The sequence below is a fragment of the Mobula hypostoma genome, chromosome 20 (genome assembly GCF_963921235.1).
Source record: "Mobula hypostoma chromosome 20, sMobHyp1.1, whole genome shotgun sequence".
In the NCBI taxonomy this organism is placed as follows: Eukaryota; Metazoa; Chordata; class Chondrichthyes; order Myliobatiformes; family Myliobatidae; genus Mobula; species Mobula hypostoma.
The window spans coordinates 52,314,487-52,329,478 of record NC_086116.1 but is presented as its reverse complement, the minus strand read 5'-3'; the positions used below and the strand labels follow the sequence as shown (position 1 = coordinate 52,329,478).

General features: G+C 44.3%; 1 protein-coding gene across 1 annotated transcript in view; it reads right to left on the bottom strand.

Moving 5' to 3' along the window:
* Positions 1 to 1,084: 1,084 nt before the first annotated feature.
* The window catches only part of LOC134359247 (C-type lectin lectoxin-Lio3-like), a 30,306-nt gene continuing 16,398 nt past the window's right edge, over positions 1,085 to 14,992 (bottom strand). Inside the window, exons 3-6 of the mRNA XM_063072210.1 lie at positions 9,075 to 9,223; positions 7,221 to 7,358; positions 2,897 to 3,011; positions 1,085 to 1,288 (exon numbers count right to left, since the gene is read on the bottom strand). Of these exons, the coding sequence (XP_062928280.1) occupies positions 1,221 to 1,288; positions 2,897 to 3,011; positions 7,221 to 7,358; positions 9,075 to 9,223 (470 nt within the window). The 3' untranslated portion in view covers positions 1,085 to 1,220. The remainder of the gene's footprint in view (positions 1,289 to 2,896; positions 3,012 to 7,220; positions 7,359 to 9,074; positions 9,224 to 14,992) is intronic.

Sequence of the window (14,992 nt, the reverse complement as noted above, 5' to 3'; positions counted from 1 at the left end):
GGGTAGTATAGGCTGACGTATACATACAAAACACTAAACCAGGGTTTCTGTTGCAAAGATCCAACCTGATACGTTGACAGTTCCTTTTCCTTCACAGATACTGCCTGCCCTGCCCACACCCTCCAGCAGATTCAATAGGCTGGAGAGACTCAAGCAACTCAATGGGTCAGGCAGCCTCAATGGAGGAAAACAGACAGCTGACATTTCAAGGTGAGACCCTTCATGTAGAGTAACAGGTAGAGGGGAAAAAGAATAAAATAATTGGTGGTTTGTGGTGAATCATGGGCTGGCAGATGAAAGTTTGTGTAATCACAAACAACAGAAAATCTGCAGCTGCTGGAAATCCAAGCAACACACACAAAATGTTGCAAGAGCGGGCTGGGCAGCATCTAGGGAAAGGAGTATAGTTGACGTTTTGGTCTGAGACCCTTCAGCAGGACCCCTGTAAAAGTTGATATAGGTAGTGGGAGGTGGTTTGCAGATGAAACATACCACCAGATGCGAGGGTGCTGGGAGAAGATAGCTGGAAGTGATAGAGGGATGACAAAGATATAATCCCATAAGAGACGAAGGCAGAGCAGGAATAATGGGAAGGAGGTGACATCTCTTGGCATTTGAGGTGTTGTTCATCGTGCAAACTCGAATACGTGCTGCTTATTCTGTGAGTAAAGAATGACTGTTTTCCTTCAACATCTCTTGGCAGATCGGGTTTCCCTCCTGCAATGTGATCATGTCACTTGGGGAAGTTTTAATCTGGAAGCAGGGTGATTGGAAACAGGAAAAGCCTGTCGGAAGGTCAGGAGTGGAATTCTCTGAGGGGTGTCACAGTTCCCAGAATTCTATCGGAAATTGTCCCTTTCCCATTTCTGTTAATTATCGAATAGAGATCCTTTATTTCACTCTCATGTGGAATGACCAGAACCCAGCACACCAAGTGTGGCCAAATGGAATTAGTTAATTTTGTGAAGTCTGTGCCGAATTCTCCTCAGTTCAGCGCTGAGTGCAGAGGTGGGGAGGGAGCAACAGTGGGACAGGAAGTCTGCTGGAAACCGAACTCACACAACAACAAACACACAGCTCAGGATGCAAATTCTCTTTATTATTGGCTGAGAAACTAAGTGAGTACAGTCACCACAGACAGTGAGAGCGGCTACAAAGAAATTAGGGCACTGAATCCACTGTTAGAAATGATGAGTGGATGGTTCTGGAGTCTTCCAATTTCAGTGCGGTATGTAGGAACAAACAAAACCATGTTCCTCATCACAGGAAACATCATCCCAATCTCCACCTTTAAACAGAGATTAGGAATACAAATTGAAAAGCTGAAAATAATTCTGGAAGTACTTAGAAGGCCAGGCAGCATGTATATGAGAGAAACAGGAAGGTCATTGATGGAGATGTTATCTCTTTTCCTCTCTCTGTAGATGCTGCCTCACCAGCTCAGTGTTAAAGTCAGAGGGTCATAGAACAATACATCATGGACAGAGGTGTTTCAGCCCAGTAAGACCACATCAACTATGATTTCCACCCATTCAGTCTCTATTTCCTGTATCTGGCCAGTATCATTCTAAACCCCTCCCTCTCTGTACCGATCTACGTGCTTTTCAAATGAGAATACTGACCCAGCCTCAATCACTGCCGTTGGTAGCTCGATCCATTGCCTCACCTCTGTCTGATTGAAGAAGTTGCCCTCAGTTCCCTTTTAAATCTTTCTCCTCACACCTAAATCGATGTCCCTAATTTTCAGATTTGTTTCAGTGTTTATTGTCTGTGAGCGATGAAGTTTCCCTGACCGTGATCCATGAGTTTGCCTTGTAAATAAAGCAAACCACTTCCTCTTGTGGTTCATGTGCAGTCAGAGTGTGTGTTGCTGAAACCTGACACCTCACAATATTGACTGGGGATTTGAACTGTTCCAGACTGAGTGCCGAATTCACCTTGAGCTGGAACTCCCCATGTGGGCTGGAAAATATGACTGTCCCATCAGAGATAAACTGAGGCCTCCCCAGCACTCGGACCTCACATAATGGGTTCAGAGTTTGTAATCCATTGAATAGTTCATAATACCACATGGAGTGATGCAGACATTGAACATGATATTTCAAGTTTTAATTTCAGACTGAAGAGCATCGAACATAGAACATAGAAATCTACAGCACATTACAGGCCCTTCGGCCCACAGTGTTCTGCCGACCATGTAACATATTCTAGAAACTGCCTAGAATTTCTCTCGTGCAAACCCCTCTATTTTTCTAAGCTCCATAAGAGGCTCTTAAAGGACCCTATTGTATCCGCTTCCTCCGCCGGTGCTGGCAGCACTGGTGCCATTGACCACTTCCACGGACCCACCCCACCACTTTCTGTGTCAAAAACTTATTCCTGACATCCCCTCGGTACCTATTTCCAAGCACTATTAAACTATGCCCCTCGTTTTAGCCAGTTCAGCCCTGGGAAAATGCCTCTGGCTAGCCACACGATCAATGCCCCTCATGATCTTATACACCTCTATCAGGACACCGCTCATCCTCCGTCGCTCCAAGGAGAAAAGACCAAGTACACTCAACCTATTCTCATAAGATTAAAAAAAGTTAAAGTCTGTCCCGAGCCTTGTGGCCCATCAGGCCGCTGCTTATGCCGGTTTCGGTGGCGTGAAGTGACTGAGAGTACGAGACTCCACCCCGCCCCCCCCCGGATAGGACGCCAGTCTATCGCGAGGTTAACCCCCAGTATTTGCCGGTACACCTCATCAGCAGGGTGGACTGAAGCAGTGTGTGGTTAGGTGCCTTGCTCAAAGACACAACACGCTGCCTTGGCAGAGACTCGAACCCACAACCTTCAATACTGTGTCTGAAATGGACTTCAAAGAAAATAACATTTCTCTCACTGTTACACTTACCTGAAGCACCACGAATTAACACACAGTCTTCATAGCGTCTGCAAGTATTGGGTTCATTTGCACCCCAATTTCTATAAGAGTAGTATGCTCCATCAACCCATCTGTAAGTCCCTTCCTGTGGGATATAAATCAGTGGTTACTCCTGTGGTAACCTGTCACTTACTGGTACAGGGAGGAGCTGGACCCGAGTCAGAGTGAGAGCAGAATACGAGCAGTCCGGACAAACGGGGCAGTGAATGAGATTTTAAATGACGGACTGTCAGGGTGGGGGAAATCTCATGGAAGTAACAGAATCCTTGGAACAAAAGAAACCGGATCTGAGAGTAAAAGTCAGGAAGAAGGAAGAATGAACATAAGACATAGGAGCTGAATTAGTCTGCTTGGCCCATGGAGTCTGCTCCACCATTTAATAATGGCAGATCTTGTTTTTTCCTCCTCAGCAAACTCTCCCCAGCTTTCTCCCCATAACCTTTGATGTTGTATTCAGTCAGAACCTATCCAGCTGTAGTGTTGGTCTCCACAGCTGCCTGGTACCAAATCCCACAAGTTCACCACCCTCTGGCTGAAGAAATTTCTGCACATCTCTGTTTTAAATGAATGCCCCTCCATTCTGAGGCGTGTCCTCTTGTCCTCGACTACCCCAGCATGGGAAACATCCTTTCCACATGTACTCTGTCTAGGCATTTCAGCATTCAAAAGGATTCAATGAGATCCCTCCCTCACTCTTCTAAATGCCAGTGTGTATGGAAACAGTGCAATCAAACATTCCTTGTATCATAGCTCTTTCATTCCTGGAATAATCCTTGTGAACCTGCTCTGTACCCTCTCCAATACCAGCACATCTTTTCTTCAACAGGGAGCCCCAAAACTGTTCACAATACTCAAGGTGAGGTCCCACCAGTGCCTTATAAAGCTTCAGGATTATCCCTGCTCTTGTAGTCGGGATCTCTTGAGATGATTGCTAACATTGCATTTGTCTTCCTGAACATGGACTCCAGCTGCACTTTAACCTTTAGGGTGTTTGTTGATCCCTGTAGAACTCCACTAGTCATTGGCAACCAACCAGAAAAGGATCCTTTTATTCCTACTCGCTGCATCCCACCAATCAGCCAGTGCTCTAATAATACCAGAAACATTCCTTGTCAAAGGCCTTCTGAAAGTCCAAATATACAAAATCCACTGCATCCCCTTTATCAATCTTACTTGTAATCTCCTCAAAGAATTCCAACAGGTTTGTTAGGTAAGATTTTCCCCGAAGGAAACCATGCAGAACTTTGTCCTATCTTGTCCTGTGTCACCAAGTACTCCATAAAAACCTTTCAACATCTTCACCCTTCAACATCTGGGACACTGCCAGCGTCTTCCACAGTGAAGACTGATGCAAAACACTCATTTAGTTAATCTGCCGTCTCCTTCTCCCCATTATTATTCCTCTAGCCTCATTTTCTCACAGTCCTATATCCACTCTCATCTCTCTTTTATTTTTTACATACTTGAAAAAGCTTTTACTATCCTCTTTGGTATTTCATCTTTCATTGTTTTCATATTTCATCTTTTCCCTCCTAATGATTCTTTTAATTGCTCCCTGCAGGTTTTTCTAAGCTTCCCAATTCTCTGTCTAACCACTATATTTTGCTTTGTTGTATGCCCTCTCTTTGCTTTTACGTAGCTTTGACTTTCCTTGTCAGTCATGGTTGTACTATTTTGACTTTGAATACTTATTTGTTTTTGGAATATGTCTATCCTGCACATTCTTCATTTCTCCTAGAAACCCTTGCCATTTCTGCTCTGCTATCATCCCTGCCAGCATCTCCTTCCAATTTACTTTGGCCAACTCCTCTCTCATACCATGGTAATTGCCTTTGCTCCTCTGAAATAACGCTACGTCAGATTTTACTTTCCTCCTCTCAAGTTTCAGATTGATCTCAATCATATTGTGGTCATGGCCTCCTCAGGGTTCTTTTACCTTAAGCTCCTGAATCACCTCCAGTTCATTACAAAACATCCAATCCAGTATATTTGATCCACTGGAAGACTCAATGACAAATTGCTCTAAAAAGCCATCTCCGATTTAACAACTTCACTCCCTTGACATCCATTACCGACCTGATTATTCCAATTGACCTGCATGTTGAAATCTCCAGTGACAGCCTTAACATTGCCATTTTGACATGCCTTTTCTATTTCCCATTGTAACCTGTGGTCCACATCCCAGCTAGTGTTGGGAGGCCTGTATATAACTGCCATCAGGGTACCTTTACCCTTGCAGTTTCTTAACTCAACACATGAGGATTCAACGTCTTCCGATCCTGTGTCACATCTTTCCACTGTTTGGATGGCATTCTTTACCAGCAGAGAGATGCCATCCACTCTGCCCAGCTTCCTGTCCCTCCAATACAACGTGTAACCTTGGACATTCAGCTCCCAGTGACAATCATCCTTCAGGCATGATTCAGTGACGGTCACAACATCATACCCAACAATCTGTAATAGTGCATCGAGATCATCCACCTTATTTCTTATACTCTGTGCATTGAGATATAACACTTTGAGTACTGTATTTGCTACCCTTTTTGATTCTGCATCCCTAATGCACTGATACTCACCCTGCTGGCTGGACTTTTGTCCTATTATCTGCTTGCCCTTCCTGACAGTCTGACTGCATATGCAATTGTTCCCTTTTTTACCGTCCATCCTATCCTGAGTCCCTTCACTCCAGTTCCCACCCCTCTGCCAAATTAGTTTAAACCCTCCCTAACAACTCTAAGAAACATGCCCATGAGAATATTGGTCCCCCTCAGGTACAAGTGCAACCCATCAAAATACAACCCTCCCTCCCAAAAGAGATCCCAATGATCCAACAATCTGAAGCCCTTCCCCCAGCTTCTCAGCCATGCATTAATCTGCCAGATCATCTGTTTCTACCCCAACTGGCGCGTGGCACAGGTAGCAATCCAGAAATTACTACCTGGGAGGTCCTGTTTCTCAGCTTTCAACCTAGCTCTCTCAATTCTCTTTTCAGAACCTCTTTGCTTTTCCTCCCTATGTCATTGGTACCAATATGTACCAAGACATCTATCTGCTGTCCCTCCCTCTCCAAAATGCTGTGGACATGAGCTGAGAAGTCCCTGACCTTGGCACCTGAGAGACAACAGACCCTTCGGGTGTCCCGTTCACATCCATAGAATCTCCTGTCTGTTCCCCTGACTACTGAGTCCTTCATCACGACTGCTCCCCTCATCTACCTCTTCCCTTTTGCACCACGAACCTATACTTAGTGCCAGTAACCCACGCTCCATGGCATTTCCCTGGGTGGTGATCCCCCACAACAGTATCCAGAATGGTATATTTATTATTGAGAGGAATGGCTACAGGGCTGCTCTGTGCTAACTGATTATTCAGATTTCCAGTTCTTCTGACAGTCACCCAGCGACTCGCCTCCTGCATCTTAGGGGTGACTACTTCCCAGTAACCCTCTCTCTGTCTCTGTCTCTCTCTCTTTCTGAATGGTTACCTGCTCTAACTGTAGAGCCACAGCTACAATTAACACTTGGATGTTAAAGCCAGATGACTGTGTGTGAAATGGCCAAGCAGCTCACTGGGATCCTCCTTCAAACTGTGAAGATCCAACAGGGTCAACACAGAGAAATGCTTCCACTTCTGGTGCTGGACCATAAATATAGGAGACTCACTGATCAATCCAGCAGGCTCCTCGAGAGAAACCATTCTCTGCAGACTGTTCAGAATGTGACTCACTGGGATCAGTGATCAGTGAGGAAAAGACAGAGACACTCATGAGGGAGAAAGGAAAGTCACATGGATTGTGTCAAATGAAGGAGTGTGAGAGAAAGCTCATGTGCAGATAAACAGGGACATAAACATGTGGGATTTACTTGTCACAGGACATGGTGACACTGGTCAGAGCAACATTCATTGTCCTTCCCTGATCATCCTCTGACTATTTCAGAGGGCAGGGAAGAGTCAACACATTGATGGATCTCTGGAGTCACAGTGAGGCCAGACTGGGGAAGGATGGCAAATTCCTCACCCTGAAGAACAACAATGAACCAGATGAGTTTTTACAACAGTCTAGTGGTTTCATTGTCACCATTTCCGATAGTAATGTTTGACTCCAGATTTATTACATTTTATTTACTTGGATCCAAATTCCCCAGCTGCTGGGATGGGATTGAAACTCATGTCCCCGGATCATTAGAACACAACCAGTAACTTAACCCTCACACTGCCACATCCCTGTTACTCTGCGGGACGTTATGTGGAATTCTGTCTGTGGTGGCAATGTAACACGTCATATTAACTTTACCTGTGATATGTCATTCAGGCCAATCCATGCTGATCTCCTTCCTGCCTGCCTTCTGAGAACTTTGGAAATGAAGCTGTTGTGGTCTTTACTGCACACGGAAGCCAGTTTTCCATAATGTGGGGGTATATTGCAGAGCGTCTAGAAATAAAAGAGTATTATTATCTTCAATGCTCACACTGGGCCTTCAGTAAATCATCTGACCTGATGTTGGAAATATCCTTAAACAGACTTCAAAGTGTTTGGTGTCAAAACCAGCTCTGTGTTAACTGCTGGTTGTAGAGTTTCCTCTCAATTCTCCTGTGGCCGTTCTCCTCAATAATAAGAATACTGGTTTGGTGTCCCTTGGGAGGGGACAACCTGTCAGGTGGAAACCGCAGAAGCCAGGTCTCTGGTACTGGGTCTGGCACAGTGGTTCAGAAGGGATTGGAGGGGGTGTCTGAAGAGAAGTCCAGTAGTGATAATAGCGGATTCCATAATTAGAGGAGCAGAAAGCAGATTCTGTGGACATGAAGGGGACACCCAGATGGTATGTTGCCTCCTAGATGTCTGGGTCAGGGATAACTCAGACTGGGTCACGGCATTCTAAAGGGGTCTGGTGAACAACTGGATGTTGTGCTCCATATTGGTACCAAGTCAGGGGTAGAAAAAGGGAGGATATCTTGAAGAGAGAATATAGGGGGTTAGGTAGGAAGCTGAAAAGCATGTACTCCAGGGTATTAACCTTTGGTTTGCCACCTATATCACATGCAAGTGAGGGGGGTAAGAATAGGATGAATTGGCACATGAATGTGTGGCTGAAGAATTGGTATGGGGGCAGTCATCCTGAACAGTGGCAGGAAAGATATTGGAGTCTGTCATTAAAGATGATCTTTTGGGCTGCTTAGAGGCACATGATAAAATAAGCCAAAGGCTGTATGATTTTCTCAAGTGGAAATATTGTCTGACAAATCTGCTGGAATTCTTTTAGGAAATAACAGACAGGATACTCAAAGGAGAGTCAGTGGATGTTGTTTATTTGGATTTTCAGAAGGCCATTGCTGCACACGAGGCGGCCGAACAAGGTAAGAGCCCACAGTAATACAGGAAATGTACTAGCATGAAGAGAAGATTGTCTGACCGGCAGGAGGCAAAGAGTGGGTATAAAAGGGGCCTTTTCTGGTTGGCTGCTGGTGACTAGTGGTGTGTGCAGGGGTCAGTGTTTGGACCTCTTTCGAGGAGTGATTGATTTTCTGGGCCTTTATTCACTGGAGTTTAGAAGAATGAAAGGAGATCTCATTGAAACCTATCAAACCTTGAAATGCCGACATACAGTGGATGTAGAGAGGATGTATCCAACAGTGAAGGAGTTGAGAACTAGAGGGCACAGCTTCAAAATTGTAGGACAGGGAATTGGAACATGGATGTGGACAAATTTCATTAGCCAGAGGGTGGTGAATCTGGAATTTAGACAGCTGTCCAGACAAAGTAAATGGGTTTAATGAAGGTGAAGGTTGATAGTTTATTGATTAATCAGGGTTTTGAGGGTTACGGTACAAAGGCAGGAGAATGGGATTGAGAGGGATAACAAATCAGCCATGATGGAATGGTGGAGCGGACTTGATGGTCTGAATGGCCTGACTCTGCTCCTGTGACTTATGATCTTATGGTTTTATGGTCTTTATTTCCCATTTTTTCACACATTGATCTGACTGATAGGAAGTGGAGCCCACAACCACAGTGAAGCACACCCTGTAACACAAGGACCCATCATTGACAATTCAATTGGAGGCTGTGCTGTGAGTTAATAGGAATGAACCAGCAGAGACCAACATTCCCCAGGCCTCGCTGACCAATTGCCGCGTTTCAGGAACTTACCTGAGCTTCTTCCCATGACTTTTTCACATTGAAATACCGGTAACAGGCGTTTAAAGTCCGATAATAAAACCAGCCTGGATCACAGCGTCCTTGGATTAGATATGCACGTTGGAACAGTTCATTCTCCTCTGCCGAGGTATTGGAATTCCCTTTCATTGAAACAGGTATTAAGAATGAAACATAATAGAACAACTAAAATCATTAAAATACCAATTCCAAACCGTCACAATGCCAGAATCTCTCTGGATCCACCAAAGTTGGCCAATGCTCTTTACCCACATCACGGTGCAAAAGCATGAGGGGTTTCTGGACGGACACCATTCCTTGCAATAGGGACAGTAGTAAACAAGACAAACCAGGTGGGAAATGTTTGTAAACAGTTCTGAGGGATGAAACTAATTTAGAGTTTGGCAGGTTGTTCTAGGACAAAACATTTTGTTACAAGATACAACAGGAATTCTGCAGATGCTGGAAACTCAAGCAACACACATCAAAGTTGCTGGTGAACGCAGCAGGCCAGGCAGCATCTCTAGGAAGAGGTGCAGTCGACGTTTCGGGCCGAGACCCTTCGTCAGGACTAACTGAAGGAAGAGTGAGTAAGAGATTTGAAAGTGGGAGGGGGAAGGGGAGATACAAAATGATAGGAGAAGACGGGAGGGGGATGGATGGAGCCAGGAGCTGGACAGGTGATTGGCAAAAGGGATATGAGAGGATCATGGGACAGGAGGTCCGGGAAGAAAGACCGGGGGGGGGGGGGGGAACCACAGGATGGGCAAGGGGTATATTTTTTCTCTCACTCTCCTTTTTCTCCCTCTGTCCCTCTGAATATACCCCTTGCCCATCCTCTGGGTTGCGCCCCCCCCCGTCTTTCTTCCCGGACCTCCTGTCCCATGATCCTCTCGTATCCCTTTTGCCAATCACCTGTTCAGCTCCTGGCTCCATCCCTCCCCCTCCTGTCTTCTCCTATCATTTTGGATCTCCCCCTCCCCCTCCCACTTTCAAATCTCTTACTCACTCTTCCTTCAGTTAGTCCTGACGAAGGGTCTCGGCCCGAAACGTCGACTGCACCTCTTCCTAGAGATGCTGCCTGGCCTGCTGCATTCACCAGCAACTTTGATGTGTGTTGCTTGTTACGAGATAGTTGTATCTGACGAGCAATTAAATTTTCTGGAGCTTTAATCAAGTGTCAGTGAGGAGAGGTTTGATATGGCAAATGCGGATTTTAACTAAGTATTTAAGAAAGTCTCATGCGATTGATTCAAGTAGATACAAGAGAGACAACTATATGAAATATTTTGCTTGGTCGACTCCTGGAGAAGAGGTGTCCATATTATAGCACAGGAGAGGGTGCAGAGGAGATTCACCAGGACATCATCTGAGCTGGAGTGTTTCAGATCTGAGAAGGAACTGCATAGACTTGTTTTGTTTCCCTGGTGTAGAGGTGGCTGAATGAAGACCTGATAGAGATCGACAATATAATGAGGGGCATAGATTGGGTGGATGTGAGAAACTTTTCCCCAGTACAGAGACATCTAAAATCAGTGGACATGGTTTAAGGCGAGGTGTAATAGATTCAGAAGGGATCTGTGGATTTATTTCACCAAAAGTATGTTTGCAATTAGGAATATATTTCCTGAGATGGTGGGAGAGGTGGGTACTCTCACAGCACTTGGATGCATTGAAGAAGCACTTGAATCACAATGGCTGGACGGATGGCTACAGGGCAACTGCTGGTGAAAGGGATGAGGTTAATTGTACTTGATAGTTGTCATGGAGATGGTGGCCAATAGTTTTTTTGTTGTACAATCTGTTAACTTTAACGTAAAGTTATAGATTGGTTCTGGGAGTGAAAAAAGGAAAAGATCAACAGGGGCTGTTGCAACTGGAAGGATGTTTGATACATGACAACACCTCAATTTTCTTAGAATTTTGCAGAGATTCCGCATGTCATCTAAGACCTTGATAAACATTCATGGATGCAGAGAGGAGAGTATCCTGACTGGTTTCATCATGGCCTGGTATGGAAGCACCAATCCCCAGGAATGAAAAAATCTACAGAAAGTGCTGGAGACACCCAGTCCATTCAAGACAAATCATCCCAAAAATTGAGCTCATTTACAAGGAATTCTACCACAAGAACCCTGCATCCATTATCAAGGACCCTCACTATCCAGCTCATACACACATCTTGCTTTATCATCGAGCAAGAGATGCAATAGCCTTAGGCACCACACCACCAAGTCAACAAGTTATTACCCTGCAACCTTCTGTCTCCTAAACTAGCATGGATATTGTATCTCACCTCAATTCTGAACTCATTCCACAACCTACAGACCTTGAAAATGTATGTGCACAAGTGTGACTCTACAATTCATGTTCTCAATATTTTTGCACAATTTCTCTTCTTTCGCATTATTGTTGTTCATCAGACTTTATTCATGCTATTGTATTTTGTATTTACTGTAAATGCCTGCAAGAAATAAATATCACGGTAGCAACAGCTGATGTATACATACTTTGAGAATTAATTTTCTTTGACATTGACAATGAAGATGTTTGCTGATGATTCTAATGCTGACAGTCTGGTAGGCAGTATAGAACAATGATTGGTTAAGATGTCTGTGGATTGGGCAGGTAGGAACAACAGTGGAATTCAATCTTAAGAGAGTGTGATGATGCATTTGTAGGGAGCAAACAGGACAAGAGTCTACATGGGGAATGGTAGGATAGTAAGCAGTGGAACACGGGTATCCAAGACATCTGGAGACCAGGTTCTGCAGAGTGTCAAAAACCAAGGGGATGGATACAAGTAGTTGCTCACAGGATTGTTCGACTGGAGTCAGGCAGAAGTCAAGATGGTGCTAAACGGCGACTGCTTTGTTTGCATCTTTGGAAGCAGCTCTATTTCTATCTTTGATATCTCTTATTTTCCTTTTCCAGTTGTGGGGGATCCTTTTGAAGACCCTGACCTGGAGTTACACTCTGACCTCGGTTCTTTGTGGGAATGGGGCCCACTCTCAGGGCCTCATGACCAGCCGCTTTTTGATATCTCAAGGACGCGGCCTGGGAGACAAGTGCACCTTAGGGTTCTGTGTGTTTGTGCTCTGGGGATATGCTGATTCTTGGCCAGTGGCCCTGACTGAAGCATTCCAGGAGAACATGGAAAATCAGGAGCAGCAGGTCAGCTGCCAGGGGTTGTGTGTCCAGAGAGATGCACCTTTTTGGTGCCGACACTCTGGGAGCAGAGCTTGGAAACAGCGACGTAACAGACTTCAGCATCATAAATCAGTGAATTGTTTGTTATGTCTCCCCTCTCACTGTGAAACAAGGACATCTCTTTTTCCCTTATTAAGGGAGAGAGAGCCGAGGGTATGTTGATTGAGTAGTTTTTGGGGTACTGCAGATCTATGTCTTTATTGATGCTTTGCTGCATGCTTGAGTGCTCGGTGGAGGATGCTGATGGTTTGTTGCTGGTGGGGGTGGGGCTGGGGTCATTGTCTTGCTGCTGCTTGTGCGTGGGAGGGGGAGTTGTGGGGTGCATTGGGGTCCTAACGTTTTAACTGTCATTCATTCATTTTCTGTTTTTGTGGATGTTTACAAAGAAAAAGAATTTCAGGATGTATATTGCATACGTTTCTCTGACATTAACTGCACCTATTGATTCATGGGAGATGTGGAGAAATAATTTCAGCCTATCTGCTCTGTATCATTCAGGTAGTCCCATCTACCTGCATCTAAACCACAGCCCTCCATATCAATCTCATCTATATACCAATCCAAACTTCTCTTAAATCCATATCTGCAACTTCAGCTGACAGCTCATTCCACACATGTACCACCCTCTGAGACAAGTAGTTACCCCTCAGATTTACCGTAAATATTTCACCTTTCACCCTAAACCTCTGACCTCTAGTTCTTCTCTCACCCACACTCGGGGAAAAGCCCGCAAGCACTCACCCAATCTATGCCCCTTTATAATTTTGTATTCCTCTCTGAGATTTCCTCTCACTCTCCTGTGCTCCAGGGAATGAAGTACGAGCCTATTCAACCTGTTCCTCCAACCCATGTCCTCCCAAGGTACAACACCTCACAATTTTCTGCATTAAATTCCATCTGCCATTTTTCAATCTCGTTTCCCAGCTAGTCAGATCATGCTGCAGGCTTTGATAGCCTCCCTCACTGTCCACTATGCATCTATTTTTGTGTCATCTGTAAATTTTCTGGTCTAATTTACCACATTATTAGGTTATAATTTCAATCATTTAAATGGTGAATATACAGTAATTGATAAGAACAACAGACTTTATCTGGACTGATCATTGCAGCAGAGAGATGACCATCTACCAACACTCCTTGGCTTCTCTTGTTAAGACAATGTTGAATCCAACTGACAACTTCAGCATGAAGGCCAAGTGACTTAAAGTTATGAAACTATATCAAAGTCCTGTTCAGAACTTTGTCACAGGCTTTGCTAAAGTCCATGTAGACAACATCTACTGCCTTTCCTTAATCAACCTTCCATGTGATCCCCTCAAAAAACTCTAGGGATTTTTTGGACATGACCTGTGAAGCAGACCAGTGTTTTCTATCATTGTCAGGCCTTGTTCATCCAAACACTTATATATCCTGTCTCTTAGAATACCTTCAGATAATTTAACCTTGTTTTACATCAGGCTCATCAGTCTATAATTTCTCATTCTTAGAGCCCTTCTTGAACAAAAGAACAGCTTTTACTGCCCTCCAATCCTTCTGCATCTCACCCGTTGTTAAAGATGTTTTAGGTTTCTCTGACTGAGCCCCTGCAGTTTCTGTACTCGCCCCGCTCAAGGTCTGAGGGGACATTTTGTCAGTGCTTGAGGATTTTTGACCCCTAATTCACCTCAATATAGCTCGCAGCTCCTCTTATATAATCTGGATACATTTAGTGACCCCATGACATTTGTGCCTCATTTCCGCAGTCTCTGTGTCTGTCTTCCAAGTAAATACTGATAGAAAAAAAAATTAAGATCTCCCCCATTTCTTTTGATTCATGTATAAATGTCAAGAGGACCAATTTTGTCCCTTGCTGTCATTCTGTTTTTAATATAACTCTAGAAACCCTCAGGATTCTCTTTCACATTGTCTACCAGAGCAACTTCATGTCTTTTTATCACCCTCCTGAATTCTGTCTTGTGTTATTTTGCATTTCTTATACCCTTCAAGTGTCTCATTTTGTCCTATCTGATATGTGCCTCCTTCCTTTTCATAATAAAGTTCTGAATATCCCTCGATATTGATGGTAAAATTCTACCTTCCTCAGAATATACTGGTGCAACTCTGAACTGCCATCACAAAGAGCATCCTCACATCACCCATTACTGTCCAGTTGTGGGCATCATCCTCTCACAATATACAAAAAGTACAGCAAAGTATTAGGTCAGCAGAAAAGGTTACTGGCTGCAGTCTACCATCTCTGCAAGGCTTGCATGTGTTCAGGACAAAGAAATGAGCAGGAAAAATCATTATGACTGTGAAACACCCTGCAAATTGCCTTCTTGAAAAGTTCCCTTCTGGAAAGCATGATAGGGCTATAAAAATAAAATCTTCACACCATCTTAGTATGAAGTTGCCATTACTAGGGAGAAGATTCTTGGGAAACTGAAAGGTCTGCGGGTGGATAAGGTACCTGGACCAAATGGTGTACACACCCCAGGGTTCTGACAGAGGGGGCTGAAGAGACTGTGGAAGCATTAGTAATGATCTTTCAAGAATCAATTGATTCTTGCACGGTTCCGGAGGAATCTTCACTCTTCAAGAAGGGAGGGAAGCCAAAGAAAGGAAATTATGAGCTAGTTAGTCTGATCTCAGTGGTTGAGAAGATGTTGAACTCAAGAGTTAAGGATGTGGTTTTGGGGTACTTAAAGGCACATGATAGAATA